The sequence below is a fragment of the Paroedura picta genome, chromosome 1 (assembly GCF_049243985.1).
Source record: "Paroedura picta isolate Pp20150507F chromosome 1, Ppicta_v3.0, whole genome shotgun sequence".
NCBI lineage: Eukaryota > Metazoa > Chordata > Lepidosauria > Squamata > Gekkonidae > Paroedura > Paroedura picta.
Genome location: NC_135369.1, coordinates 10,773,644 through 10,800,487, shown reverse-complemented (window position 1 = coordinate 10,800,487; position 26,844 = coordinate 10,773,644). Strand labels below are relative to the sequence as shown.

At 52.9% G+C, this 26,844-nt stretch overlaps 1 protein-coding gene across 1 annotated transcript in view; it reads right to left on the bottom strand.

The window, feature by feature from the left end:
* Nucleotides 1-18,899, bottom strand: part of NPR1 (natriuretic peptide receptor 1) — a 78,819-nt gene extending 59,920 nt beyond the window's left edge. Inside the window, exon 1 of the mRNA XM_077321174.1 lies at nt 16,855-18,899. Within this exon, the coding sequence (XP_077177289.1) occupies nt 16,855-17,626 (772 nt within the window). The 5' untranslated portion in view covers nt 17,627-18,899. The remainder of the gene's footprint in view (nt 1-16,854) is intronic.
* Nucleotides 18,900-26,844: the final 7,945 nt, after the last annotated feature.

Sequence of the window (26,844 nt, the reverse complement as noted above, 5' to 3'; positions counted from 1 at the left end):
TTCTTCAGTAATCTCAGGGCTCTCTCAGCCTTCCCTCCCTCACAGGGTGTCTGTTGTGGGGAGAGGAAAGGGAAGGCGAATGTAAACCGCTTTGAGACTCCTTCGGGTAGAGAAAAGCGGCATATAAGAACCAGCTCTTCTTCTTCTTGAGTAATCTCAGGGCTCTCTCAGCCTCCCCTCCCTCACAGGGTGTCTGTTGCGGGGAGAGGAAAGAGAAGGTGAATATAAGCCACTTTGAGACTCCTTCGGGTAAAGAAAAGTGGCATGTAAGAACCAACTCTTCTTCTTCAGTAATCTCAGGGCTCTCTCAGCCTTCCCTCCCTCACAGGGTGTCTGTTGTGGGGAGAGGAAAGGGAAGGTGACTGTAAACCGCTTTGAGACTCCTTTGGTAGAGAAAAGCGGCATATAAGAACCAACTCTTCTTCTTCTTCAATCACACCATGAATCTCTTTGTGCTGTGGTAGCAGCTGCTGCCAAAACCACATTTATAAAAAATCTACACATCCAGCTGGATGTCCACCGGCCAATCAGAAGCTTTCTGGGCAAAACCCCACCTGGTCCCACCGTCTTTTTAAGGACCTTGGCAGGTGCCGGGATATCAGTCAGCAAGCGCCACGTTGGGGACCCCTGACCTGAGCTGTCAGAAGTGAGGAAGGCAACCAGCTCTGGAATATTTCACTGACCACAACACAGTCAAGCCTTCTTCCTGCCTTTTTCAGGTGCCACAAATGACAAATGTTTTTCCTGGTTGCTGGGAAGGCAATTTCCAAGACGTTTCGGAGGGGGGGAGACCCACGGAGCATTCAGCCACGACTAGAACCCTAGCAACCTGGCCTCGCATTCCTCCTACGTGCCCTGCAATGCGGACCCCCCCCTCCCAACTTGGCTGACCCCTGGACCGAAGGGAGTGCCTTCTGCCCGGCATGTAGGCCTGTGGGAGGAGAAGGATCCGCCTGCATGAAGGAGGGGGGGCTGGGTGCAGGTACAACCGGCCGAGGGCTAAGGGTGGGGTGGGGAGGAGGAATTTCTTCCTCTTCATGAAAGATCCTCCTTTGCATTAACCCACTTGGCAAACAGAACCCAGGACTACAAGCTAAACTCTGTGAAAAGACGTGCTTTGGCCAAAGCGTGGAGGAGTGATAAGAGAAGTAGGGAATTTCTCCAAGATGATTTTCGAGCGGTTGGGGCAGATAGAATCATAGAGTTGGAAGGGACATCATGGGTCATCTAGTCCAACCCCCTGCACTATGCAGGACACTCACAACCCTGTCTCTCATCTAATGTAACCTGCCACCCCATTGAACCTTCACAGAATCAGCCTCTCCATCAGATGGCTCTCCAGCCTCTGTTAAGAAATCTCCAAAGATGGAGAACCCACCGCCTCCCGAGGAAGCCTGTTCCATTGAGGAACTGCTCTGACTGTCAGGAACTTCTTCCGGAGGTTTAGACGGAATTTCTTTTGCATTAATTTCACCCCATTGGTTCTGGTCCGTCCCTCCGGGGCAAGAGAGAACAACTGTGCTCCATCCTCTACATGGCAACCTTTATATACTTGAAGATGGCCATCAGATCCCCTCTCAGTCGTCTCACCTCCAGGCTAAACAGGAAAAGAACATGGCACCCTGGGCCGAAATGGGGCTGAAGCCTGCAGGCCCGGGTTGCTTCCCTTCTTTCATTCGCCCTCCACCGGGCCTCCGGCCAAGAGACATCCTGTTATTTTCCGGGCTGTGTGTCCTTCCCGCACCGGCAGCCGAGGTCAAGGGACGCGTTCTGTCCACAGGGCGGGGTCACGGCATGCTTGCCCCCTCCCAGCTGGAGCTTTCCTGTTTTGCTGACACGCCATCTTCGCCTCCCACGGCAGTGACTTTGGCGGTCAACACAGCCTACGAGGCCTACCCCTAAAGCCAAGATCTAGGGACTAGCTCCTCTCCAGGCGACACAGATCAGTCCCCCTGGAGAAATTGGCTGCTTGGGAGGGTGGACTCCATAACATGAGGAGGAGTTGGTTTTTATACCCACTTTTCACTGCTTGAAGGAGTCTCAAAGCAGCTTACGCCACCTTCCCTTCGTCAACCCACAAAAGGCACCCTGGGAGGTAGGTGAGGCTGAGAGAGCTCTGGAAGAACTGCTCAGTGAGAACAGCTCTAATCAGATGGTCACTAGCCCAAGGCCACCCAGCTGGCTGCATGTGGAGGAGAGAGGAATCAAACCCAGTTTGCCAGATTAGAAGCCTCTGCTCTTAACCACTGAGGTCCCTCTCCATGGATCCCCTGGAATTATAGCTCATCTCTAGATTTGAGAAACCAGTTCCCCTGGAGAAGGTGGCTGCTTTAAACTCCAATGAAGTCCCTCCCTGCCACAAATACTGCCCAATCCTGGCTCCACCCCCAAATCCTCCAGGTATTTCCAAACCCAGAGCTGGCAAGCGGTCCTTATGAGGGGAAGGCCTCGGCCTCCCTGCCCTGTGGCTGGCCCTGCAGAGGGACTGGCTGGCCCCTGGGTGAGGCAGGAGGCTGGACTGGAGGGACCCTCCCTGGTCTGACCCAACAGGGCTCTCCTGTGTCCTTATGAGGGGAAGGCCTTGGCCTCCCTGCCCTGTGGCTGGCCCTGCAGAGGGGACTGGCTGGCCCCTGTGTGAGGCAGGAGGCTGGACTGGAGGGACCCTCCCTGGTCTGACCCAGCAGGGCTCTCCTGTGTCCTTATGAGGGGAAGGCCTCGGCCTCCCTGCCCTGTGGCTGGCCCTGCAGAGGGACTGGCTGGCCCCTGGGTGAGGTAGGAGGCTGGACTGGAGGGACCCTCCCTGGTCTGACCCAGCAGGGCTCTCCTGTGTCCTTATGAGGGGAAGGCCTCGGCCTCCCTGCCCTGTGGCTGGCCCTGCAGAGGGACTGGCTGGCTCCTGGGTGAGGCAGGAGGCTGGACTGGAGGGACCCTCCCTGGTCTGACCCAGCAGGGCTCTCCTGTGTCCTTATGAGGGGAAGGCCTCGGCCTCCCTGCCCTGTTGCTGGCCCTGCAGAGGGACTGGCTGGCCCCTGGGTGAGGCAGGAGGCTGGACTGGAGGGACCCTCCCTGGTCTGACCCAGCAGGGCTCTCCTGTGTCCTTATGAGGGGAAGGCCTCGGCCTCCCTGCCCTGTTGCTGGCCCTGCAGAGGGACTGGCTGGCCCCTGGGTGAGGCAGGAGGCTGGACTGGAGGGACCCTCCCTGGTCTGACCCAGCAGGGCTCTCCTGTGTCCTTATGAGGGGAAGGCCTCGGCCTCCCTGCCCTGTTGCTGGCCCTGCAGAGGGACTGGCTGGCCCCTGGGTGAGGCAGGAGGCTGGACTGGAGGGACCCTCCCTGGTCTGACCCAGCAGGGCTCTCCTGCGTCCTTATGAGGGGAAGGCCTCGGCCCCCCTGCCCTGTGGCTGGCCCTGCAGAGGGACTGGCTGGCCCCTGGGTGAGGCAGGAGGCTGGACTGGAGGGACCCTCCCTGGTCTCACCCAGCAGGGCTGTCCTGTGTCCTTATGAGGGGAAGGCCTCGGTCTCCCTGCCCTGTGGCTGGCCCTGCAGAGGAACTGGCTGGCCCCTGTGTGAGGCAGGAGGCTGGACTGAAGGGCCCCTCCCTGGTCTGACCCAGCAGGACTCTCCTGTGTCCTTAGGAGGGGAAGGCCTCGGCTTCCCTGCCCTCTTGCTGGCCCTGCAGAGGGACTGGCTGGCCCCTGGGTGAGGCAGGAGGCTGGACTGGAGGGACCCTCCCTGGTCTCACCCAGCAGGGCTGTCCTGTGTCCTTATGAGGGAAGGCCCTCGGCCTCCCTGCCCTGTGGCTGGCCCTGCAGAGGGACTGGCTGGCCCCTGGGTGAGGCTGGAGGCTGGACTGGAGGGACCCTCCCTGGTCTGACCCAGCAGGGCTCTCCTGTGTCCTTAGCAGGGGAAGGCCTCGGCCTCCCTGCCCTGTTGCTGGCCCTGCAGAGAGACTGGCTGGCCCCTGGGTGAGGCAGGAGGCTGGACTGGAGGGGCCCTCCCTGGTCTGACCCAGCAGGGCTCTCCTGTGTCCCTTATGAGGGGAAGGCCTCGGCCTCCCTGCCCTGTGGCTGGCCCTGCAGAGGAACTAGCTGAGGCCACTATGTTAGATGTGATGCTGGACTAGATGGACCACTGGGATGGTCCAACAGGGCTCTTCTCTTGGTGTTGTGGAGAGAAGACTCTCTCCCGCTCCCCTGTGCGTAACTTTCTAAGCCCCCCCTCATGTCCCCCTGTCATTTTTTCCTTAAATAAAAAAATCCCAACACATTCTTCTTTTCTTCTGAAGAAAGAACGCCTCGCGCTCCCCCCCCCCCAATCCTTGTAATAACTTGTCCTCCATGAAGCATGGTATAATGACAGTATAATTTATGTTATTATTTACGCATTGGAACTGCAGACACCCGAGAGTCCTGACAGCAACAACCAAAATTGCGTCCCACCCCCCTGCCAGGAGTGGCGGCCTTACTTCGCTCAGTGGTGAGAAAGTCTGGGGAACATTCTTGATGGGATACGGAGCAGCCCCAAAATAGCCACCACTGAAACAACAACAGAACTCACGCCAGGCGAAGGAAGCAATCCCAGCCGAAGGGGTGGCAGCCGTGGGTATAATTGCATTTTTGGGGGAGAATGAGAAATGAAATTGGGCAAAGACTCTCTTTCGGCCCTGCATGGCTGCTAACCCCCAGGAATTACAGTGGGTTTCCAGGCTATGATAACAGAATCCTAGAGTTGGAAGGGGTTCCTACAGGCCATCTAGTCCCACCCCCCTGCTCAATGCAGGATCAGCCTCAAGCATGCAGGATCAGGATCTGTCCAGCCGCTGCTTGAAGACCACCAGTGAAGGGGAGATCCCACCTCCTTGATTCCACTGTAGCACTCCTCGGACTGTGAAAATTTGTTTCCTGATATCTAGCCGATATTGTTCTACACGTCAAGTATTGAAAAGGCTGCCATGTAGAGGATGGAGCAGAGTTGTTCTCTCTTGCCCTGGAGGGACGGACCAGAACCAATGGGAATAAATTCTGTCTAAACATCCGGGAGGCATTCCTGACAGGTCAGAGCAGTCCTCAAAGGGGTGGCAGGTGACAGTGGGTGAGCGATAGGGATGTGAGTGTCCTGCACAGTGCAGGGGGTTGGACTAGATGACCCAGGAGGTCCCTTCCAACTCTAGTCTATGATTCTACGTAGTTTATAGCCCTAACTGCAGGTCCTCTCCTTCTGCTGCCAACAGGAACCTTTCCCTGCCCTCCTCCAAGGGACAACCTTCCAAATTTTTCAAGACGGACATCCTGTCCCCTCTCAACCTCCTCTTCTCCAGAACGAACTTCCCCATTCCCTTTCCTCAGAGGGCTTGACCTCGAGGCCCCGGATCATCCCCGTTGCTCTCCTCTGCACCCTCTCAGTTCTGTCCAGTTTCAGTTTTGATCAGTTCCTCCGGAGAAAATGGCTGCTTTCAAGGCTGGACTGCATTGAACGCCACTGAGGTCCCTTCCCTTTCCAAACCAAGTTCCTTCCTCAAATATCCAAGAATTTCCAAGTTCAGAGATGGTAATAGGGATGCCAGACCCCCCCCCAAAAAAAACTGCAGCTTCTGCAGCGATCAACACCATCCCCCCCCCCATCTCCCCCTTGCCCTCTGGGACCAGGAAGAACGTTCCGAAGTGCTGTCATCACCCGGAAGTCACATTGGTACACCCTGGTCTTAAAGGGATTGACGCTCTTGGTTCTGGGCAAAACTCTATGATTCGAGGCTCATCTTTGATCATAGAGTTTCCCCAAAAGCCAGAGCGTCACCCCTGAGATGCCACTGTCATTTCCGGGTGATGTCAGCACTCCGGATGCTCTTTTGTGTTTGGGCAAATGGGGAGGGGGGCTACCAGAGAGTGCCCGCCTCCTTTGCCAAAAGTGAGCGGTGCCTGGCGTCCCAGGTTGGCAATCTTAATTAGGAGTGCCCACCTCCACATGGGGCCCTAGAGAGGCCAATCTCCAGGCGTGGCCTGGGGATCCTCCGGAATCACACCTCCTCTCCAGACTACAGAGATTAGTTCCTCTGGAGAGGAAGGATTCTTTAGAGGGTGGTCTCAGGCATGGTACTCCAGTGAGGTCCCTGATCTCCCCAGGCCCTGTCCCCAAATCTCAATGAGTTTCCAGTCCTGGATCAGGCAACCCTACCCCCTATCCAGGGCACCCAGGGCATCCTAAGGCAGCAGGGATCACCTGGAAAGTTAACATTTAACAGGCACAGTGGCGGTGCCTCAGGAATACCACCGCAACCCAGAATCTGTTTTTGAAAGCTACTCTCGGAATACTGAGGGAAGGAACAGAGGGAAAGTTTGCATTTCTTCAAAGAAAGAGAGGTCAAAGTTCCAGGGGAGCCAAAAAGCCATCAGGGATTCTGAGCAGCCCTGCCAAAGATCTCGGCCACCTGCGTCGTGCTCACATCACTCAGACCTAACCCCCAAAATCCTAAAAAAGGGAGCAACAGGTCTTGTGGGGCATAAGGTTGCTAGTTCCTCCCTGGCCATCAGTGGGGGATTGGGGGTGTAAGGTTGCGAGATCCAGACTGGGAAACTCCTGGGCCCATTCTGCACCTGAAGGATAATGCACTTTCAAATTGCTTTTGCAGCTGGGTTTTCCTGTGCGGAACAGGATAATCTCCTTCTAAAGTGCATTGAAAGTGCATTATCCAATGTGTGCAGAATAGGAGATTTGGGAATGTAGCTGGGGGGGGGGGGGGACAGAGACCTCACTGGGGTTACAATACCCTGGAACCCACCCTACAAAGTGGTCATTTTCTCCAGGGCAACTGGATCTCTGTGGTTTGGAGAAGAGCTGTCATTCTAGAAGATCCCCAGAATGACCAGGACCTCTGCAAGCACACATTTCCTTGAACCCTGGTAAGGTTCGGGCTTGCTGTCGGAAGGGAGGCCCAATTCCACTCTTCAGGGACAATTTGCAGTTCCTCTCCACCCTTTGGTGCATGCTCAGAGGCACCGTTCATACCGATAATGTAAAGAGGCAGAGAGGGCGGAGGTAACAGAAAATCATGGCACCAAAGAATTGTGCCAAAATGTTAATCTCTTGCCCCAGGTGTGCATTGGCTGAAGAGTGTGTGCTGAAATGTGCACCTGAAACTCTCTCCGCAGGGAGATGAACAAGAGGGTTGTGACTGTCCTGCATAGTGCAGGGGGTTGGACTAGATGACCCAGGAGGTCCCTTCCAACTCTATGATTCTATGAGATTTGTCTGTACCTTCTGCTGCCAGCTGGTAAAGATTTTTTTGTTTCGTTCAACGTACCTTTGGTGGTCCTCTTCCTTCCTGCCCGATGTCTGAATTGTTGGTTTTACGTTTTTGTATGTATTTCAGCTCTGGCGTTACGCCTTGGAATGGTTTTAGATGTGATTTTCATTGTAGCAGCATAGCGTTGGAAGGGACCTCAAGGCCACCTAGTCCAGTCTCTTGCACAATGCAGAGAATTCATAAGTACTCTCCTCCAACTCCTCCAGTGACTGCTTTTCTATGCCTAAAAAGGTAAAGGTATCCCCTCTGCAAGCACCAGGTCTTGTCTGACCCTTGGGGTGACGCCCTCTAGCGTTTTCTTGGCAAACTCAATACGGGGTGGTTTGCCAGTGCCTTCCCCAGTCATTACCGTTTTATCACCCAGCAGCAAGCTGGGTACTCATTTTACCGACCTTGGAAGGATGGAAGGCTGAGTCAACCTTGAGCCGGCTGCTGGGATCGAACTCCCAGCTCCATGGGCAGAGCTTCAGATAGCATGTCAGCTGCCTTACCACCCTGTGCCACAAGAGGCCCTCTATGCCTAGAGGAAGGTAAAAATGCCAGTGTGGTGACATGGTTAAGAGTGGCAGACTCTAATCTGGAGAGCTGGGTTGACACCCGGTTCCTCAACCTGCAGCCAGTTGGCTGACCTTGGCCCAGTCACAGTTCTCTTAGAGCTGTTCTCACAGAGCAGTTCTCGCAGAGCTCTCCCAGCGCCACCTACCTCCCAGGGTGTTTTGGGGAGAAGAAGGGGGAGGTGTTTGTAAACCGTTTTGGGACTCCTTCAAATAGTGAAACGCTGGGTCAAAAAAAAAACAGTTCTCCAAGATCTCTGGCCCGATTTGACTCCTTTGTGACCCCAAAGTGCTGACTAGGATTTCCTTGGGTATACAAGAATAAGCCACAAGGACAGAGCACTGAGTTGCCCCTTCCTGCTCTGCCGCTCTGGATCTGCCTAAATTCACAGAATCAACATGGCTGTCAGGTGGCCGACCTTGCCTCTGCTTCAAAACCACCAAAGAAGGGGAGCCCACCACCTCCCGAGGAGGCCTGTTCCACCGAGGAACCACCTTGACCATCAGGAAGTTCCTCCTCTTTTTGATTTAATTTCAGCCCCTCGGGACTGGTCCAGCCTCCTGGGGACAACAAGAAACGACACCGCTCCATCCTCTCTAATGACAGCAATACCGATCCTTGTATACGGGCTCTCCCGCTGCCCTCCAGTCATCTCCTTGCCAGGCTAAACCTCATAGAATCCTAGAGTGGGAAGGGACCCTAAAGGCCATCTAGTCCCACCCCCTGCTCAATGCAGGATCAGCCTCAAGCATCCAGCAGAAGGATCTGTCCAGCTGCTGCTTGATGACCGCCAGTGAGGGGATCTCCCCACCTCCTTAGGCAGCCCATTACACTGCTGAACTACTTAGAGGGTGATTTCCCCCCCCCCCCCGGATCTCTAGCCGGTAGCGTCCTACCCGTAGTTTAAACCTATTCCTGCAGGTCCTCTCCTCTGCTGCCAACAGGAACCACTCCCCAACCTTCTGCAAGGGACCACCTTCCGAAGACGTCAAGAGAGTCATCCCGTCCCCTCTCAACCTCCTCTTCTCCAGGCTGAACGTTCCGAAACTCCCCAGCTCCTTCAACTTTCCTCCATCTGAACTGGATACCTATTCCGCATATGCTCCACCTTGTCAACATGCTGTTTAATTCTTTGTGTTTTAAATGTTTAGCTGTCTTGGTGCCCCTTAACAGGGACCCTGGCCACTAGAGGGGGGGGGGATGAGTGTTTGGGCAGCATTTGAGTCCACGGGCTGGCTCCCTTTCCCAAGTCCATGAGCTATCATCAGATCTCCACATGTTGCCAACCTTCACTTGGCACCTGGAGATCTGCCATTATAATGCATCTCCAGGTGGTCGAGGTTTGTTTCCCTGGAGGAGGGTGGACTCAATGGCATTATCCCCTGCCAAGATCCCAACCCCCACCCTCCCCAGACGCAACCCCCAAAATCTCCAGGGGAACTGATCTCTGTAGCCTGGAGATGAGCTGTCCAACCATGGGGTCCCCAGGTCCCACCTGGAGGTTGGCATCCTAGGGGAACGAGGGAGGCAGGGTTGCCAGATGCAGGTTGCGAACCCCCTGGAGATTTGCGGCTGGAGCTTGGGAGAGGAGAGGGACCTCAGTGGGGTACAGTGCGCCCCACCCCCCAAAGCATCCATTTTCTCCAGGAGATCTGGATGAAATATAACTCCAGAGTGTCCCCAGGTCCCACCTGGAGGCTGGCATCCCTAGGTGAAGTACTGTTTTTGTGTTCGTGCAAAATGCATTTAAATACAGAAACCAACCCCACGTTTAAAGGAAACCGGCAGGACTGATACAAACACCCCTCCCCCCCCCAAAAAAACCTGGGGGATTTGCACTGGTTGATTTTCCTTCGCTTCTGCACAATCATTAACCGGCATTAATTAGCATGGCTTACTGCCTCTTTCGGAAAACACCCTGTTCCAGGAGAGGTTGGACTTCCGCCACTGCACCATTTCGGCTTTGCTCGGAAAACCCTCCCTCCCGGCTCAGCTCGGACAGGGGGTTTGGCGACCCGTTTGTGAAGGAAGGGCCGTCTGGACGAGCTCAGGAGCACCCTGGCATCACCGCCTCCCCCTACACACCTTGCTTCAGGGGCTCATGGGAAGTGTAGTCCATGGACATCTGGAGGGCCGCAGGTTGACCACCCCTGCCTTGCTCGTTTCAGGAGTGGAAACAGGATCAGGCCAAGGAGGGAAAGCAATTCTGTTGGGCCAGTAAAGAAGCCAAAGGACATGAAATGACACCTGCTCATGTCCCCTTCCCCCCTAATATTTCCGCCTCCTCTTTTTATTGCCGAATCCTCAAGAATCAGCTTCTTTTTTGAATGTTCAGAGCCAGCTTGGCGTGGCGGTTAAGAGCGGCGGCCTTTAATCTGGAGAACCGGGTTTGGTTCTCCCTCCTCCTCCTCCCCTGCATGCAGCTACCTGGGTGACCTTGGGCCAGTCACAGTTCTCTCTGAGCTCACTCAGCCCTGCCTGCCTCACAGTCCTTCTGTTGTGGGGAGAGGGCGGGCAGGCGATGGTGAGCCACTTCGAGATCCCTGGGGTGTATGATCTGGTCTTCCCTCCCTCTTTTCGGTCCCTTTGCACAGTATTGGCCTGCATTAGGGACCTTATGTCATTTATTGTGTATTGCCAGTCAATAGTACCATCAGCATCGGCCTCAAGGGTCCAATATATGAGCCGTGGTTTTATTAGCATATAAAGTATATGTTCCGTTGAGACCTCCTGCTGCTGCAGCCGCTGTCATTCGGTGAACACCCTGCCAAGGCCAAGACCCCGGTCGCCCTTAAACCTCCCACACAGAATTCAGGAGGAGCCCAACCCCACGCAGTTCAGTTTGAGTTGACGTAGGAAGACGGGCTCCCCCCACCCCACCCCGTGGTTCCCTGGGCCTTGACAGGGATGGAGGACGTCTCAGTGGTTATAGGTACCCCAGGACTTTGTCTGATCCAGATCACCCTTTTGCTTAGAATAATAGAGTTGGAAGGGACCTCCTGGGTCATCTAGTCCAACCCCCTGCACTGTGCAGGACACTCCCAACCCTCTCGCTCATCCACTGTCACCTGCCACCCCCTTGAGCATTCACAGAATCAGCCTCTCCGTCAGATGGCTCTCCAGCCTCTATTTAAAAATCTCCAGAGAGTTGGAAGGGACCTCCTGGGTCATCTAGTCCAACCCCGCTGCACTGTGCAGGACACTCACAACCCTATCGCTCATCCACTGTCACCTGCCACCCCCTTGAGCCTTCACAGAATCAGCCTCTCCGTCAGATGGCTCTCCAGCCTCTATTTAAAAACCTCCAGAGAGTTGGAAGGGACCTCCTGGGTCATCTAGTCCAACCCCCTGCACTGTGCAGGACACTCACAACCCTCTCGCTCATCCACTGTCACCTGCCACCCCCTTGAGCCTTCACAGAATCAGCCTCTCCGTCAGATGGCTCTCCAGCCTCTATTTAAAAACCTCCAGAGAGTTGGAAGGGACCTCCTGGGTCATCTAGTCCAACCCCCTGCACTGTGCAGGACACTCACAACCCTCTTGCTCATCCACTGTCACCTGCCACCCCCCCTTGAGCCTTCACAGAATCAGCCTCTCCGTCAGATGGCTCTCCAGCCTCTGTTTAAAAACCTCCAAAGATGGAGAACCCATCACCTCCCAAGGAAGCCTGTTCCACTGAGGAACCTCTCTGACTATCAGGAACTTCTTCCAGAGGTTTAGATGGAATTTAGAATCATAAAATCACAGCGTTGGGACCTCCTGGGTCATCAAGTCCAACCCCCTTCACAATGCAGCACACTCACAGCCCTGTCACCTGCCACCCCCTTGAGCCTTCACAGAATCAGCCTCTCTGTCAGACATCTATCAAGCCTCTGTTTAAAAATCTCCAAAGATGGAGAACCCACCACTGCTTGTTTCCACTGCTGGGTCTCAGCTTTAGAACGCAAAGCGAAGTAACGTGAAGAGGCACCCGTTTCCTGAGCATGCACAGAGTGCCCTCCTCTGAAGACTTGCCATCTCCTAGTTGGGGAATTCCGGGGGACGTGGGCAGTGTCCGGGGAGGAACCTTGGAGCGAAAAATGACAGACTCTCCTCCCTCCTAGCAGGCAGTTTCTCCAGGGGAATTGATGTCCGTTACGCGGAGCTCAATTTTAATTCCAAGAGGTTTCCAGGCCCTGCCTGGAGGGTGGCAACCTGGGATAACTGCCACCAGCATTGGGATCCTCTCACCAGCTATTTATTGGGGTGGGGGGGGACTGGATTCTGGCATTAGACAGCTGGTTCCCAGCCAGACATGGAGCTCTGCGTTCTGGACATTAAGCACGAATTGGGAAGGAAATTTTTGGATCCCTGGATTTTCCAAAGTGTGTGTACCCTGGGCATCTCTGATTCCATGGCGTCATGTGCAAAAAACCACTCTGACCAAAGGGCAGAAGGCCATAAATTGAGATGTGTTATCAGCTAGCCGTGGAAAAGACCAAGGTAGGATACGGAACCCTCCCCCCCCCCCCCGCCTTGGTCAAATCTCATTTCAGGTGTTCAGGGTCGACGTGACCCTAGGTAAACTGACACCTCTAATTCCAGACTTCTCTAGATGTTACGGTGACCCGCCTTGCAGGGCTGCTGTTGAAAGAGGGACCACGATGACGTACGTCGTGAAAACGTAATTTCATCTTGGTTCTCCAAGCCACCTTTTCCAGCGAGAGGTCTGTTATTGTGTTTCACAACCTCCGAGGAAGAAGAGCGGTTTTCTTTTTTTTTCTTTTTAATCCTGCTTTTTCCCTACCTGAAGGAGTCTCAAAGTGGCTTACAATCGCCTTATCTTCCCTCCAGATGAGGTAGGTGAGGTCGAGAGAGCTCTGAGAGAACTGGGCCTGCCCCAGGGTCACCCTGCAGGCCTCGTATGTCTCCAAGCGGCTTCCAATCACCTTCCATTTCTGTCCTCACAACAGATGCCCTGTGAGGTAAGTGAAGCTGAGAGAGCTCAGAGAGAACTGAGACTGGCCCAAGGTCACCCAGTTGTCTGCATGTAGAAGAGGACTGGAGAATCGACCCAGGTTTTCCAGATTAGAGGCCAGCACTCTTAACCACTACACCACGCTGGCTCTCAAGTGGAGATAACAGACGCTGTCCTACCTACCAGGGGTGTTATGAGGATGACTAGAAAATACAACATGAATTGACGTATCCCTGGGAATATTTGCCATGGGGGGAGGGGAGGGCCGTAGATTCTCCGTCTGGGACTCCTCGGGGTTGTGAAAAGTGGGGTATGAACACCCTTCTTCGGTGTTCCTCTCCTCTTCTTTCATGTACACACACAAATTCCACAGATTGTTCTCATTTCAAGGCAAAAAAACACACGTTGAGGATGTGCCCCTCTGTCAGACAGACCCACAAAACTCAGTTTGGCCAAATGTAAGCTGAGACACCCCCCCCCCTCAATCTTCTCCCTACTAGGCATCCCCTAGCTCCAAAATAACTCCTGGCCCTTCCAGTTTCTGGCATCTCCCCGCCCCCGCGTTTGCTCAAGAAACAAATACCGCAGCACTCACCAATATGCCAGCCCCTCAGACAGCTAGGAGGCAATCTGAACGCAAGAAGCTTCGATCAGGCGTGAGCGTCAGGGGAAAAAGCACTCTGCTCATGCCCAGACACTCTCTCTCGTGTTGTGGAATGGCTTAGCCCTTGCATGAAAGACAGGGGTTCATGGCCTGAAACTTGGGCCCTCATGGGTGGCCAAACTAAGGTTCTCTCCAGATGTCCAAGGACTACAATGCTGGCAGGGGCTCATGGGAATTGTAGTCCTTTGTCATCTGGAGAGCCACAGTTTGGTTCCCCCTGCAGGTAGTACCCAGAATTCTCCCTCGGCCTGCCCAGCCTCCGATTGGCTCCATGAGGCCTTTACACTAGAGGAGAACAGCCAGAGGCTCAAGACTGTAAAAGGTTCCCTTTGCCACGCTCACCCTGCTATGCAGAACTCACTACCACTGGGTGCAATGAGACGGTGTCGGGTGAGATTCGTCAGGAATGGGTTCGGAGAAGAGTTTTGTTCAGGGGTAGTCAAACTGCGGCCCTCCAGATGTCCGTGGACTACAATTCCCAGGAGCCCCTGCCAGCGAATTGTAGTCCACGGACATCTGGAGGGCCGCAGTTTGACTACCCCTGTTCCAGACGGTGAGCCAGGACAATGAGATGGAACCTCCATGTCCCAGCGCAATGTAGTGCTGGTGCCTTGGCACCTTGTTTGTGTGGTGGACACTGCCGTCAAGTCATTGCTGACTTACGGCAAACCTGTGGGGTTTTCAAGGCAAAAGATGTTTGGAGGTGGTTTGCCATTGCCTGCCTCTGTGCCACAACCCTTCGAGGTCTCCCATCTCATCTGACAAGTATGATGATGATGATGATGATGAAGAAGAAGAGGAAGAAGAAGAAGAGTTGGTTCTTATATGCCGCTTTTCTCTACCCGAAGGAGCCTCAAAGCGGCTTACAGTCACCTTCCCTTTCCTCTCCCCACAACAGACACCCTGTGAGGGAGGTGAGGCTGAGAGAGCCCTGAGATTACTGAAGAAGAAGGAGAGTTGGTTCTTATATGCTGCTTTTCTCTACCCGAAGGAGCCTCAAAGCGGCTTACAGTCATCTTCCCTTTCCTCTCCCCACAACAGACACCCTGTGAGGGAGGTGAGGCTGAGAGAGCCCTGAGATTACTGAAGAAGAAGAAGAGTTGGTTCTTATATGCCGCTTTTCTCTACCCGAAGGAGCCTCAAAGCGGCTTACAGTCACCTTCCCTTTCCTCTCCCCACAACAGACACCCTGTGAGGGAGGTGAGGCTGAGAGAGCCCTGAGATTACTGAAGAAGAAGGAGAGTTGGTTCTTATATGCTGCTTTTCTCTACCCGAAGGAGTCTCAAAGAGGCTTCCAGTCACCTTCCCTTTCCTCTCCCCACAACAGACACCCTGTGAGGTGGGTGAGGCTGAGAGAGCCCTGAGATTACTGAAGAAGACAAGTTGGTTCTTATATGCTGCTTTCCTCTACCCGAAGGAATCTCAAAGCGGCTTACAGTCGCCTTCCCTTTCCTCTCCCCACAACAGACACCCTGTGAGGGAGGGGAGGCTGAGAGAGCCCTGAGATTCCTGCTCGGTCAGAACAGCTTTATCACCAGGTGGCGAGCCCAAAGTCACCCAGCTAAATGGCTGAATTGGGGAAATTCAGCATGGTTACTTGCCATGGAGTGGTTCAGGGACTGATCTGGATGGGACTTTCGGAGGTGGAAAGAAGGGGGTCACCCCAGAAAAAGATTATTTCAACAGGTAGTAAGAAGGTCTATAAAGGAGTCAACTTTGCAGGGTCTAAACTGAGACCTGCCGGGAGGGAAATCTGTTTCAAACCTGCCCTTAACCCTGAAAGGCTGTCCCCCATTCGTCCTAGAAAACGAGGATGCCTGTAATAGGTACCTGTTGGCAAAGGAAAAGCTTTCAGCACATGCTCAGAGATACTCTCATCGGCATTGTGATTTCAAAGGTGCTGGCTCTGGAAAAAGACTGAGATTCGGATGAAGACCTGGTGGTGGGTGGGTGCATGCGTGTGCGTTTGTATGCGCGCACAGGGGTCCCAAGCCGGGATGGGAGAAGGTGTACTTTTGGTGCTGAAATTTGGGGTTCATGCCAATCCGGAGCATAATCCCAGGATTTCAATGGCGCCTCCAAGATGAAGGAAATTCACTCCGGCAGAAGCCTGTGTGATTCAGACTTTGCTTCGTCCGGCGTGCGGAAAGGTTTGTCCGTTAGGCAGAAAGTATTTCTACTAGAAACATCTTCCTTCCATCTGCAACCCTGAAGAGAAATACCTCTGCCTGAGGGATGCATGTCTGATGCACTCTCTCCATCACGCAAGCTTCTGGGGGAATACATTTTGCAAGTCCAAGGGGCCCCTGGACTTCTGTTTTCGAAAGGAGAGCAGGAGTCTGAGCATGCAAAAAGAACATTCCTCTCCTTGGGCAAACCGTGCCCAGCCTCTGCACATCTGGATTCTACCAGGGCTGTCTGCTCCGAACTGACACGGACAGCCCAGGGCAGCCTAGTCCTGCCCGATCTTGGAAGCTAGACGAGCAGGAGGAGGAGGAAGAAGAAAAGTTTGTTCTTATATGCTGCTTTTTTCTACCCGAAGGAGTCTCAAAGTGGCTTACAATCGCCTTGCCTTTTCTCTCCCCACAACAGACACCCTGTGAGGGAGGTGAGGCTGAGAGAGCCCTGAGATTACTGAAGAAGAAGAAGAAGAAGAGTTGGTTCTTATATGCCGCTTTTCTCTATCCAGAGGCTCAAAGTGGCTTACAATTGCCTTCCCTTTCTTCTCCCAACAACAGACACCCTGTGAGGTGGGTGAGGCTGAGAGAGCCCTGATATTACTGAAGAAGGAGAGTTGGTTCTTGTATGCCTCTTTTCTCTACCCGAAGGAGGCTCAAAGTGGCTTACAGTCACCTTCCCTTTCCTCTCCCCACAACAGACACCCTCTGAGGTGGGTGAGGCTGAGAGAGCCCAGAGATTACTGAAGAAGAGGAAGAGGAAGAGGAAGAGGAAGAGGAAGAGGAAGAGGAAGAGGAAGAAGAAGAAGAAGAAGAAGAAGAGTTGGTTCTTGTATGCCTCTTTTCCCTACCCGAAGGAGTCTCAAAGCTGCTTACAGTCACCTTCCCTTTCCTCTCCCCACAGCAGACACCCTGTGAGGGAGGAGAGGGAGCCCTGATATGACTGAAGAAGAAGAGCTGGTTCTTAGATGCCCCTTTTCCCTATTACAGGGTTAGTCTTTGAATGGGAAACCTCCAAGGAGGTCCGGGGTCGGGACGTGAGGGGCAGGCAACGGAAGCCACCTCCGAACCTCTCTTGCCCGGCACCCGGACAAACCTCAGAGGTCCTGGCTGTATTACACACCCATCATAAAGAATCACGTCTCTTTTTAAAAATCACAGTCTGGACAGGGAAGGGGGTAGGGCAAGAAACGGAGACTTACTCCTTGCCTTCTTCCTGATGTCCCGGATCAAGGCGCTGTAGTTCATCTCCGAAAAGGGGCTCTCCTCCACCGTTATGTTGGTCATGTCCGGCAGGGTCACGTAGAGCCCTTCCACGGCGAAGAAGCACGGCCGGTCGTCCGTCTTGTTGTCCCAGTAAAGGAGGAGGGCGCGGCGGGTCCAGTTGAAGTGCTCGTGGAGGTAAACCACAAATTCGCCCAGCTTGCCGTGGCTGGGACCGATGCGTGTGGTCAAGGCGTATTCCCCTTTGTCGCCGAAGCCCACCGCCTCGGCCCCTGCGGTCACCAGCGGGAGCTTCCAATGCCTGGTGAAGCGGGCCACGGGGGCCGAGGTGTAGACGCAGCCGGGGCCCATGAAGGCGTCCGGGTCGTAGCCCATCTTGAGGTCCACGGCCGACAGGGGGGCCACGGAGTCGGAGCAGACGCCGTGGTCGTCCTCGCTGGTGTTGAAGACGGACCACACCGTGTAGTTGGGGAGGAGGCCGGGCTGGGCGTTGATCCTCCCGATGGCCAGCTGGATGGCGGGGCCCACCCGCGGCCAGGCCCACGGGTAGGTCGTGTTGCGCTGGGGCAGGACCACGGCGATGGTCAGGTTGGCCCCGGCCGCCGGGCCAGCTTGGGAGAGGGCCACGAGGAGCCACAGCACCACCTCACGACCCGTGCAGGGCCGTTCTCCCGGTGGACGTCCTCTCTGCAGCCTGGGCCCGTGGAGAACCACACCTCCGGAGCTTCCTCGCTGGTGCACAGCCCCCATTCCCCGATCTGTGCCTGGCTGGCACTGCCGAGCCCCTCCGGTTCGGAACGCCTTGCGTGAGAATCCACTCTCTTTTGAAGCAGTGGATCCGTGTCTCGCCCTCCCAAAAAGATCTACTGTAATTCCAGACTGGCCCTCACACCCAAGCACCTTTCTAAACCCACACGGAACTGGTAGAGAAGCATTTTGCTAAGACTCTACAGTGGCACACCCCCTGGCACCCGCCGGATGGCCAACTCTGCCTCACCCCTGCGTAGATCATCCTTCTATCTCCTCTGCGACTTGCAAGCCACTTTCCTGGCTTTCTCCGACGAACCTTGGGGACCCCCTCCCCAAGATTATCCACCTACACCCTAGATTTATGTCTCCGTACAGCCCCGGAGCTTCAGACCCCCTGCCCCTAGATCTCACCTCCCTTAGCCTGGGTCTCTACCAACTTTTCCCGTTCCTGGTTTTCCCAGCTGTGCTGCCCTGTCGGGTCCCACCCCAAGTCCTCCAACCTCTGCGGGAGCTGCCGTCTTCCTGGAGCCCAGATGGTGCCGGAATGAGCACGGCCAGCCGTGGAGGGAAGGTTTATCTACACAGCCGGAGTTGCTTTTCCTTCCCCTCATTCAATGACAAAAAGGCTGTTATCACCCACAAAGGCTGCTTAACTCCTTCCTGCCCGGGACTCCCCTCCTTGGGATTAGAGAAGCCACATCCACGTTAGAGAATTGGGCGACCCTGCAAAGATCAGCCCTCTGTGGCAGTCCAGGCGGCAGATTGATTCAAGCCAGGGGAGGCCAGCCCCCACGGCAGATTCCCCCCCCTCCAGATGTTCTCTGGTTATTACTTATTATGAATGATTACGAGGATTACCAGACGCTAAGGCGGTCATTATATTAAATGCAATCGCAGTCCGGCACCTGGTTTGGAGATTCTTTTCCCGGCGTTTTTCTCGTTTCTTAAGCAGCAAGGCATGCTGGCGTTTTCCAGCGTGTGCCATTATTTACGGGCGGGAAATTAATAATAAGACAAAAATTGCGCAGGGGCCGTAAATGTTTCTTTTAAAAAAAGAACCTCCGCCGCCAAAGAGGCAGTAAATTCGACAGGGGCGTAAGCAAATAAAATCGGAAAGGGTCCCTGCCCCAAGGAGGTTCCAATATTAATTTTTAACTGGTGGGCCAGGCCGGACACACACACATACGAGAACAGAGCAAGAGAGGGAGAGAAGGCAGTTGGGAGTAGGGTAGCCAACCTCCAGATGGGGCCTGGAGGTCTCCCACGATTACAATAGATCTCCAGACGACAGAAATCAGTTTGCCAGTTCCCCCGGAGAAAATGGCTATTTTGGAGGCTGGATCCTGGCATTACAACCTGCTCCAGCCCCTCCCGACCCCAAACTCCACTCTCCTCACCCTCCACCTCTTAAAATATTTTAGTATATCTCAGCCCAGAAGGCAGAGGGAAATTATGGGGGAATGAAGTAAAGCATACCTAGGTTTAGTTAAGGGTGAAGCCAAAGCCTGGGTGGGGGAAACTATTAATTTTGTGAAGGAATTTGGAGGAAGAGGACAGAGGAGGCCTGCGGAAAGGACATTGGATGGGATCCAGCTTGGTGTCATAGTTAAGAATGGCAGATTCTAATCTGGTGAGCCAGGTTAGATTCCCCGCTCCTCCACGTGCAGCCAGTTGAGTGACCTTGGGCTTTTGAGAGCTTTCCGCATGCAGGGTGTCTGTGGTGGGGAGAGGAAGGGAAGGCAATTGGAAGCCGCTTTGAGGCTCCTTTGGGTAGAGAAAAGTGGCATATAAGAACCAACTCTTCTTCTCATCCTGGTGAATTCCTTGTCTTGAGAACCCCAAATGAGGGATTTGGGAAGGATTTGGGTGAGACTGTCATAATACTTGCTACAATTGCAAAATACCGACATCATGCTAGTTGCTGCATTTTATTCATTAATGTATTTATTTATAGGTTTTAACATACTGTCCATTCGTTGCTTGAAGGCTGCCAGTGAGGGGGAGCCCACCACCTCCTTAGGCAGCCCATTCCACTGCTGAACTGCTCGGACTGTGAAAAAGGTTTTCCTGATATCTACCCAAATACTGTTCTATGTGTAGTTAATAAACCCATTGCTACAAGTCCTTACTTCAGGCTGGGTACCACCAACATGTTGGTACTAAAGGTAAAGGTATCCCCTGTGCAAGCACCAGGTCATGTCTGACCCTTGGGGTGACGCCCTCTAGCATTTTCCTGGCAGACTCAATATGAGGTGGTTTGCCAGTGCCTTCCCCAGTCATTACCGTTTACCCCCCAGCAAGCTGGGTACTCATTTTACCGACCTCGGAAGGATGGAAGGCTGAGTCAACCTTGAGCCGGCTGCTGGGGTTGAGCTCCCAGCCTCATGGGCAGAGCTTTCAGACTGCGTGTCCGCTGCCTTACCACTCTGCGCCACAAGATCTTAAAGTACTTCTGGGGGCAAAATGGAAGAGGCGGACTCATAATAACCAAAGATTTTCTTGCCTCCCATTTCCAAAATGTAATTTTGAAGGCAGACTTTCACTCATTTAAAACGCTGCCTTGATTATAACGCGCAAGAGCTCCTTCAAACGAACAGAAAGGGGGAAAGTCTGCACAAATCTGTATCACGTCTGGTAGATTCAGATGGGTCGCTGTGTTGGTGTGAAGCAAGAAGAACAAAGTGGCTTGAGGTGCACCGTGAAGACCCACCAAGTTTTATTCAAGGTCAGTGCTCTCGTGCCACACACACTTTGCATCTGATGAAGTGGGCATGGACACAAAAGCATAGACCTTGAATAAAACTTTGTTGATCTTCAAGGTGCCCCGGGACTTTGTTCTGTCACATGTGAAAGAAAAGTCCCTCCCCAAACTTTTTAGGTAAATATTTTGTCCACTTGAAGAATACACAGACACCAAGCAAAGGGTTGACAGCCTCCGGGGAGGCCCTGGAGTTTCTCCCGAATTATGACTGATCTCCAGATCACTGGAGGGTTGTATGATGGCCAATCCCCTTCAGTCTTGCCTACCTTAAAGGGTTGTTATGTGAGAGTAAAGGCCTTTGAGGAAGGGTTGGATGAGAACATAAGAAATAGAAGAGAAGAAAAAGAGCTAGTTTTTGGAACCCCGCTTTTCTCTACCCGAAGGAGTCTCAAAGCGGCCTACAATTGCCTTTCTCTCCCCACAACAGACACCCTGAGATGTAGGTGGGACTGAGAGAGTTCTGAGAGAATTGGGACTGCCCCAAGGTGACCCAGCAGGCCCCATGAGTCTCAAAATAATTTAGTCGCCTTCCTTTCCCTCCCCACAACAGACACCCTGCGAGGAAGATAGGGCTGAGAGAGCTCTGAGAAAACTGGGACTGGCTCAAGGTCACCCAGCAGGCCTCATGAGTCTCAAAATGGCTTACAGTCGCCTTCCTTTCCTCTCCTCGCAACAGACACCCTGAGAGGAAGGTAGGGCTGAGAGAGCTCTAGGACAATTGCTCTGTGAGAACTGCTCTGACAGGACTGTGACTAGCCCAAGGCCACCCAGCTGGCTGCACGTGGAGGAGGAATGAGGAATCCAACCCGGCTCTCCAGATTAGATGCTGCCCCTCTTAATCACTACACCAAGCTGCAGAAATTATTAAAGAGGAGAAATATACTTGAGGTTTTGGTCACTTTTCCTCTAATAAATAAAAATCAAGAGATTCGGGGGGGGGTGTCTTCAGCAGAGTATAATGCCATCGAGGCCACCTGCCGAGTGGCCAACGTCACCAGGTAAGCTGATCCCTGTCACCTGGAGATCAGCTGTCATTCCAGGAGATCTCCAGGCACTGCCTGGAGGTTGCCAATTTGAATAAGTCAAATCATGAGACACTTCTTTCCACATTAATGCTTTTTAAATTCCCCCCTGAGACTGTGAGCTGAAAGCAGGCAGGAAATGAGCCCTGAGCTTTAAAAAATAATTTCGGTTCAGATCAGCGAATAGTCACAGGGGTCTTCACGATGGCTTCATTCCAAGGCTTAATTACCTGGGGAAAAATCCCATGCTTCAGCTGAACATCCGGAAGAAATTTCTGGCAGTGAAAGCAGTTCCTCAGTGGGACAGGCTTCCTCGGGAGGTGGCGGGATCTCCTTCCTGGGAAGAACAAGCAGAGGCTAGAGAGTCGTCTGACAGAAATGCTGATCCTGTGAACTTAGGCAGATTATGGGTGGCTGGGCAGGAGGGATTGGGTCCGTGCTTGGCTCTTGTGGCCCTTCTTTGCATGCCCAGGGAAATGCCCATCGCCCCTTTGGGATTGGGAAGCGAAAGTTCAATTTCCTGCATTCTGCCAGGGGTTGGACTAGATGACCCTCGAGATCCCTTCCAACTCATATGATTCTACTGGGGGCTAATTCCATTGCATTCAGGAATACAATGGGTGCTAGAATGGGGGGGTGGAGTGGAAGAACTCTGCAGACGGCCTTCCACTCTCCCCAGGACCTGGAAAGGCTGCAGGCAGCTGTTAGGGAACTCACCGGCAGGGGTAGCTCTCATGCAACAGGGATCTGCAGCCTCCGAGCCTTGGAGGGAAGTGGAAGGAGGAGGGGGTGGTCAGGGGTGGGGGACGGAAGGCAATTGGCTGGCTGCTGGACAGACAAGCAAGCCGGTTGGAGAAGGAGGAGGCACTCAGGGGTAGGACAGCCACACTGAGTGGGTGTTAAGTGCTGAGTGGTGCTTAAGACATGAGACCAGCTCCTCCTCCAAGGCCTTGCCAGAAATTATAGTTGCAAACATCTGAAAGGGAGATTACGAGGATTTGGGGTTGAGACTGTGGAGGGTGGGATTTGGGAAAGGGAGGGTCTTCAGTGGGGTATAATGTCATAGAGCAAGGGTAGTAGCCAAATATGGCCCTCCGGATATTCATGGACTACAATTCCCATGAGACTCAGAGGGCTCACGGGATTTATAGTCCATGGACATCTGGAGAGCCACAGTCCGGCCACCCCTGCCCTAGGGACCACCCTCCAAAGCATCCATTTTCTCCAGGGGAGCAGATCCCTGAAGTCTGGAGATGAGTTGTAACCACAGGAGATCTCCAGCTGTCAAACTTAGTTATAGAAAACATATGTAAATTTTTAAATGACTGTAAAAAGGTATGTATTGTTGTATAGCACCCTGAGCCAGGCTGCTGGGAGGGCAGTATAGAAATCAAAGGAAGGAAGGAAGGAAGGAAGGAAGGAAGGAAGGAAGGAAGGAAGGAAGGAAGGAAGGAAGGAAGGAAGGAAGGAAGGAGATAAAACCTCACTTCAAGGACGTGGATAAAATTGAAAGGGTACAGAGGAGAGCGACGAGGATGATCTGGGGCCAAGGGACCAAGCCCTATGAAGATAGGTTGAGGGACTTGGGAATGTTCAGCCTGGAGAAAAGGAGGTTGAGAGGGGACATGATAGTCCTCTTTAAGTATTTGAAAGGTTGTCACTTGGAGGGAGGGAGGGAGGGAGGGAGGAAGGAAGGAAGGAAGGAAGGAAGGAAGGAAGGAAGGAAGGAAGGAAGGAAGGACATTTTCTTTGTGCATGTCCATATCTCTTTGTCAGAAAGAGCGAATGCAGGTTCATTTTAGGAAAGAAACCAGTGATCAATATGTGGATCAGCCTTCCTCAACCAGGGTTCCATGAAATCCTGGGGTTTCTTGATTGCTCTAGATATGACCACATATGACCACCTGCTCCCCCACTCCCAAAATAGCCAATGATGGGCCTGGGGTGGGTGGGAAGGGAGGGGCCACGTGTGGGCGTGTCCACAGCTCTGCTTCCCAACAGTATTCTGCACGATCGCGCCACTTCTGGGGTTTCTCAAAGCCTGCAGAATATTGCAAGGGTATCTTAATGGTAAAAAAAACCTGAGAAAAGCAGTGGTAGATAAATGTGGTCTGTGTATCCCACATTTGACGGGACATGCAGAATATGGCTGGGAAGCAGAGCTGTGCTCATGCCCATCTTGGGACCCTCCCCTTCCCACCCTCTTCAGGCCCTGGGGAGGGGTGGGTGGGCGGGTCGACATGAACCTATATGGTCATATCTCCTGATAAATGTTTGACAAATTTAGAAACTATATAAAAAAGTAATTAACTCCCATCCATTCTGGAAATTCTCCGAGGACCGATTGTGCAACAGCCTGACAATTCCTTCCAGGGATCTGGGCAAGAGGGACCAAGCAAAGAGCAACACTACCACCTAGGGGCCCGCATGAGAGTCCCCCAAGTGATTTCAGTCAAAAAGAATTCCATGTCAGATCTGTTCGCTTGGGCAGGGGTAGTCGACCTGTGGTCCTCCAGATGTCCATGGACTACAATTCCCATGAGCCCCTGCCAGCAACTGCTGGCAGGGGGTCATGGGAATTGTAGTCCATGGAAATGTGGAGGACCGCAGGCTGACTACCCCTGTGCTTGGGCACTGCAGAAAGGCTCCAGGCGTGAAGTCGATAGTGTTGCCAGCTCCGGGACAGGAAGTACCTGGAGGCTTCGGGGGGTAGAACTGGAAATGGGTCAGATTTGGGGAAGGGGGGGACCTCATTGGAGTGTAATGGTACGGAGTCCACCCTCCCAAGCAGCCCTTTTCTCCGGGGGAACTGATCTCCGTAGTCTGGAGATGAGCTATAATTCCAGGGGGTCCCCTGGTCTAGGGTTGCCACCTTTGGGTTAGGAAATATCTGGAGACTTTGGGGTGGAGCCAGGAGTGGGGGGGGGATTTGGGGCAGGGAGGGACCTCAGTAATGCTATGGAGTCCACCCTCCCAAGCAGCCATTTTCTTCAGAGGACCTGATCTCTTCAGTTTGGAGATGAGCTGAAATTCCAGCGGATCCCCAGGTCTCACCTGGAGGATGGCATCTCTAAGTTGACCCTCCCAAACAACCATTTTCTCCAGGGGAAGAAGAAGTTGGTTCTTATATGCCTTTTTTCTCTACCCGAAGGAGTCCCAAAGTGGCTTACAGTCGCCTTCCCTTTCCTCTCCCCACAACAGACACCCTGTGAGGGAGGGGAGGCTGAGAGAGCCCTGACATTACTGAAGAAGAAGAAGAGTTGGTTCTTATAGGCCGCTTTTCTCTACCCGAAGGAGGCTCAAAGCGGCTTACAGTCGCCTTCCCTTCCTCTCCCCATAACAGACACCCTGTGAGGGAGGGGAGGCTGAGAGAGCTCCAATATCACTGCTCTGTCAGAATAGCTCTATCAGTTCTGTGGGGAGCCCAAGGTCACCCATCTGGCTGCATGTGGGGGAGAAGCGGGGAATCAGACCCGGTTCATGTGAGACCTATTTGTGAAATACTTGGCATTTGGGGGGTGGGGCCTGATAAAGTTTGGGGCATAATTCCACAGATATTGTGGAATTCTTCTCCAGGTAACTCATCTCTCTTGACCGATCAATTGTAACCCTAGGATATCTCCAGCCACTGCCTGGATGTTTCTCCTAATTTTATTAACTGTAATCCTTGTTATCTAGTATAACATCAACCAGAACGGGTTCCCGGGTGCTCTTATCCTGCTTTCTTAATCCCCATCAGTGGTTGCAAATCATGATCTAAAACAAGGCAGCATTGTATTAGATTTACAAATGTACAATCACTAACGAAGTAATATTAAGTGTCCAGACAATATTGTATCTCTGATAAAATGATATAATGCATCCAGCCCCATTATCCACCGTATCTTAATATGAGCGTTGAATGACACAGTATTCAGAAACCAATATAAATTCCAGAGAAATCAGCAGTCTATGTGCTATGTCTTATTTCTGTGGAATTTTGGTTGCTGACATACCAGATAACAAGGATGATTATTATAGTTAATAAAATTAGGAGAAGAAACTACTTCTTGCCATTTGATTTCGCTATGTGCCTCCTGATTGGCCCAAGGATCGGACAGGCCCTGCCCACTCTCCGCCCACCTAGCCCTTAGCTTTTTATTCTTAACAGCGCAAGTTGTTTTAGATTTGTATACTGCTCTCCCAAGGTCGGCTCAGAGCCAGCGTGATGGCTAAGAGCGGCAGCTTCTAATCTGGTCAGCTGTGCTGGATTCTCTGCTCCTCCACAAGGAGCTAGCTGAGTGACCTCAGGCCAGTCACAGCCCTGATAGTGCTGTTCTCACATAACAATCCTTTCAGAGCTCTCTCAGCCCCACCTACTTCACTAGATGCCTGTTGTGGGGAGAGGAAGGAAAGGAGATTGTAAGCTGCTTTGAGACTCCTTCGGGCAGTTTTCGTAACGATGCAAACACAACAAGCAAAAAAAAACACTGTATAAATTGACCGAACTTGATTAAATATATGCCTGTTTTGTAAAAAAAATAATAATAATGTGCATATTCCTTTAGAAAAGTTTTAAAAACATATTTGCGGCTCACCGCTGATGTCCGTACAAAGAGCCCGTAAACCTCTTTCGCCACATTTCCCTTCCTCTGTGGGCCCACGATAAAGAGCAACAGAATCAACGCAATCAAAATGCTGCAGGGTTGAAAACTGTAATCAATGTTACAGCCTCAGTTCTTACCCCGAAGGAATCTTTACTGCATCGATTCTGTTACGCTTCGTTTATTGTATTCGTATTATGGCTCCACTGGGGGAGCCGGACGTGGCAAAATTGAGGTTTGGCAGTCTTCGGGTGGACATTGGCGGTGAACCGAAAACACATTTTAAAGAGGGACTCGATTTGCACCTTCTTCAAGGAATACGGACATTATTTTCGATAAAACTTCTGCGTGTAAGTTTGATTTAATCAAGTTGTGCTGAGGGACGCAGTGGATTCGTTGTTGTTGTTGTTGTTCTGCTTATTGCGTTTGTACCCTCCGGGTCAGGGATGGAGTTCTCCCAGAATTCCACCAGATTTCTGGAGAACATGGTAGCTCTGGGAGGCCAGTGACTTTATACCCCACTGATACCTTAGCACTACAGCTTGGTGCCAGGTCTCTCCCCTCCCCCCACCCGCCAGCAGGGGTAGGGGGTTGCCAGATCCAGGTTGAGAAACTCCTGGAGATTTGGGGAAGCAGCATGGGAAGGCATTGCTCTTAGTGGGGTGCAATTCCACAGAGGCCACTCTGCCACCAGAAGACTGCTTGTCCTTCCAGGAGACCTCCAGCCACCACCTGGAGATTGGCTACCCAGCCCCACCAACAAATCTCCATGAATTGCTGGACCTGCAGTTAGTAACCCATTTTGAGGTTGACTATCTAAGGGGATAGTGTGACCAAAAAATATCATCTAAC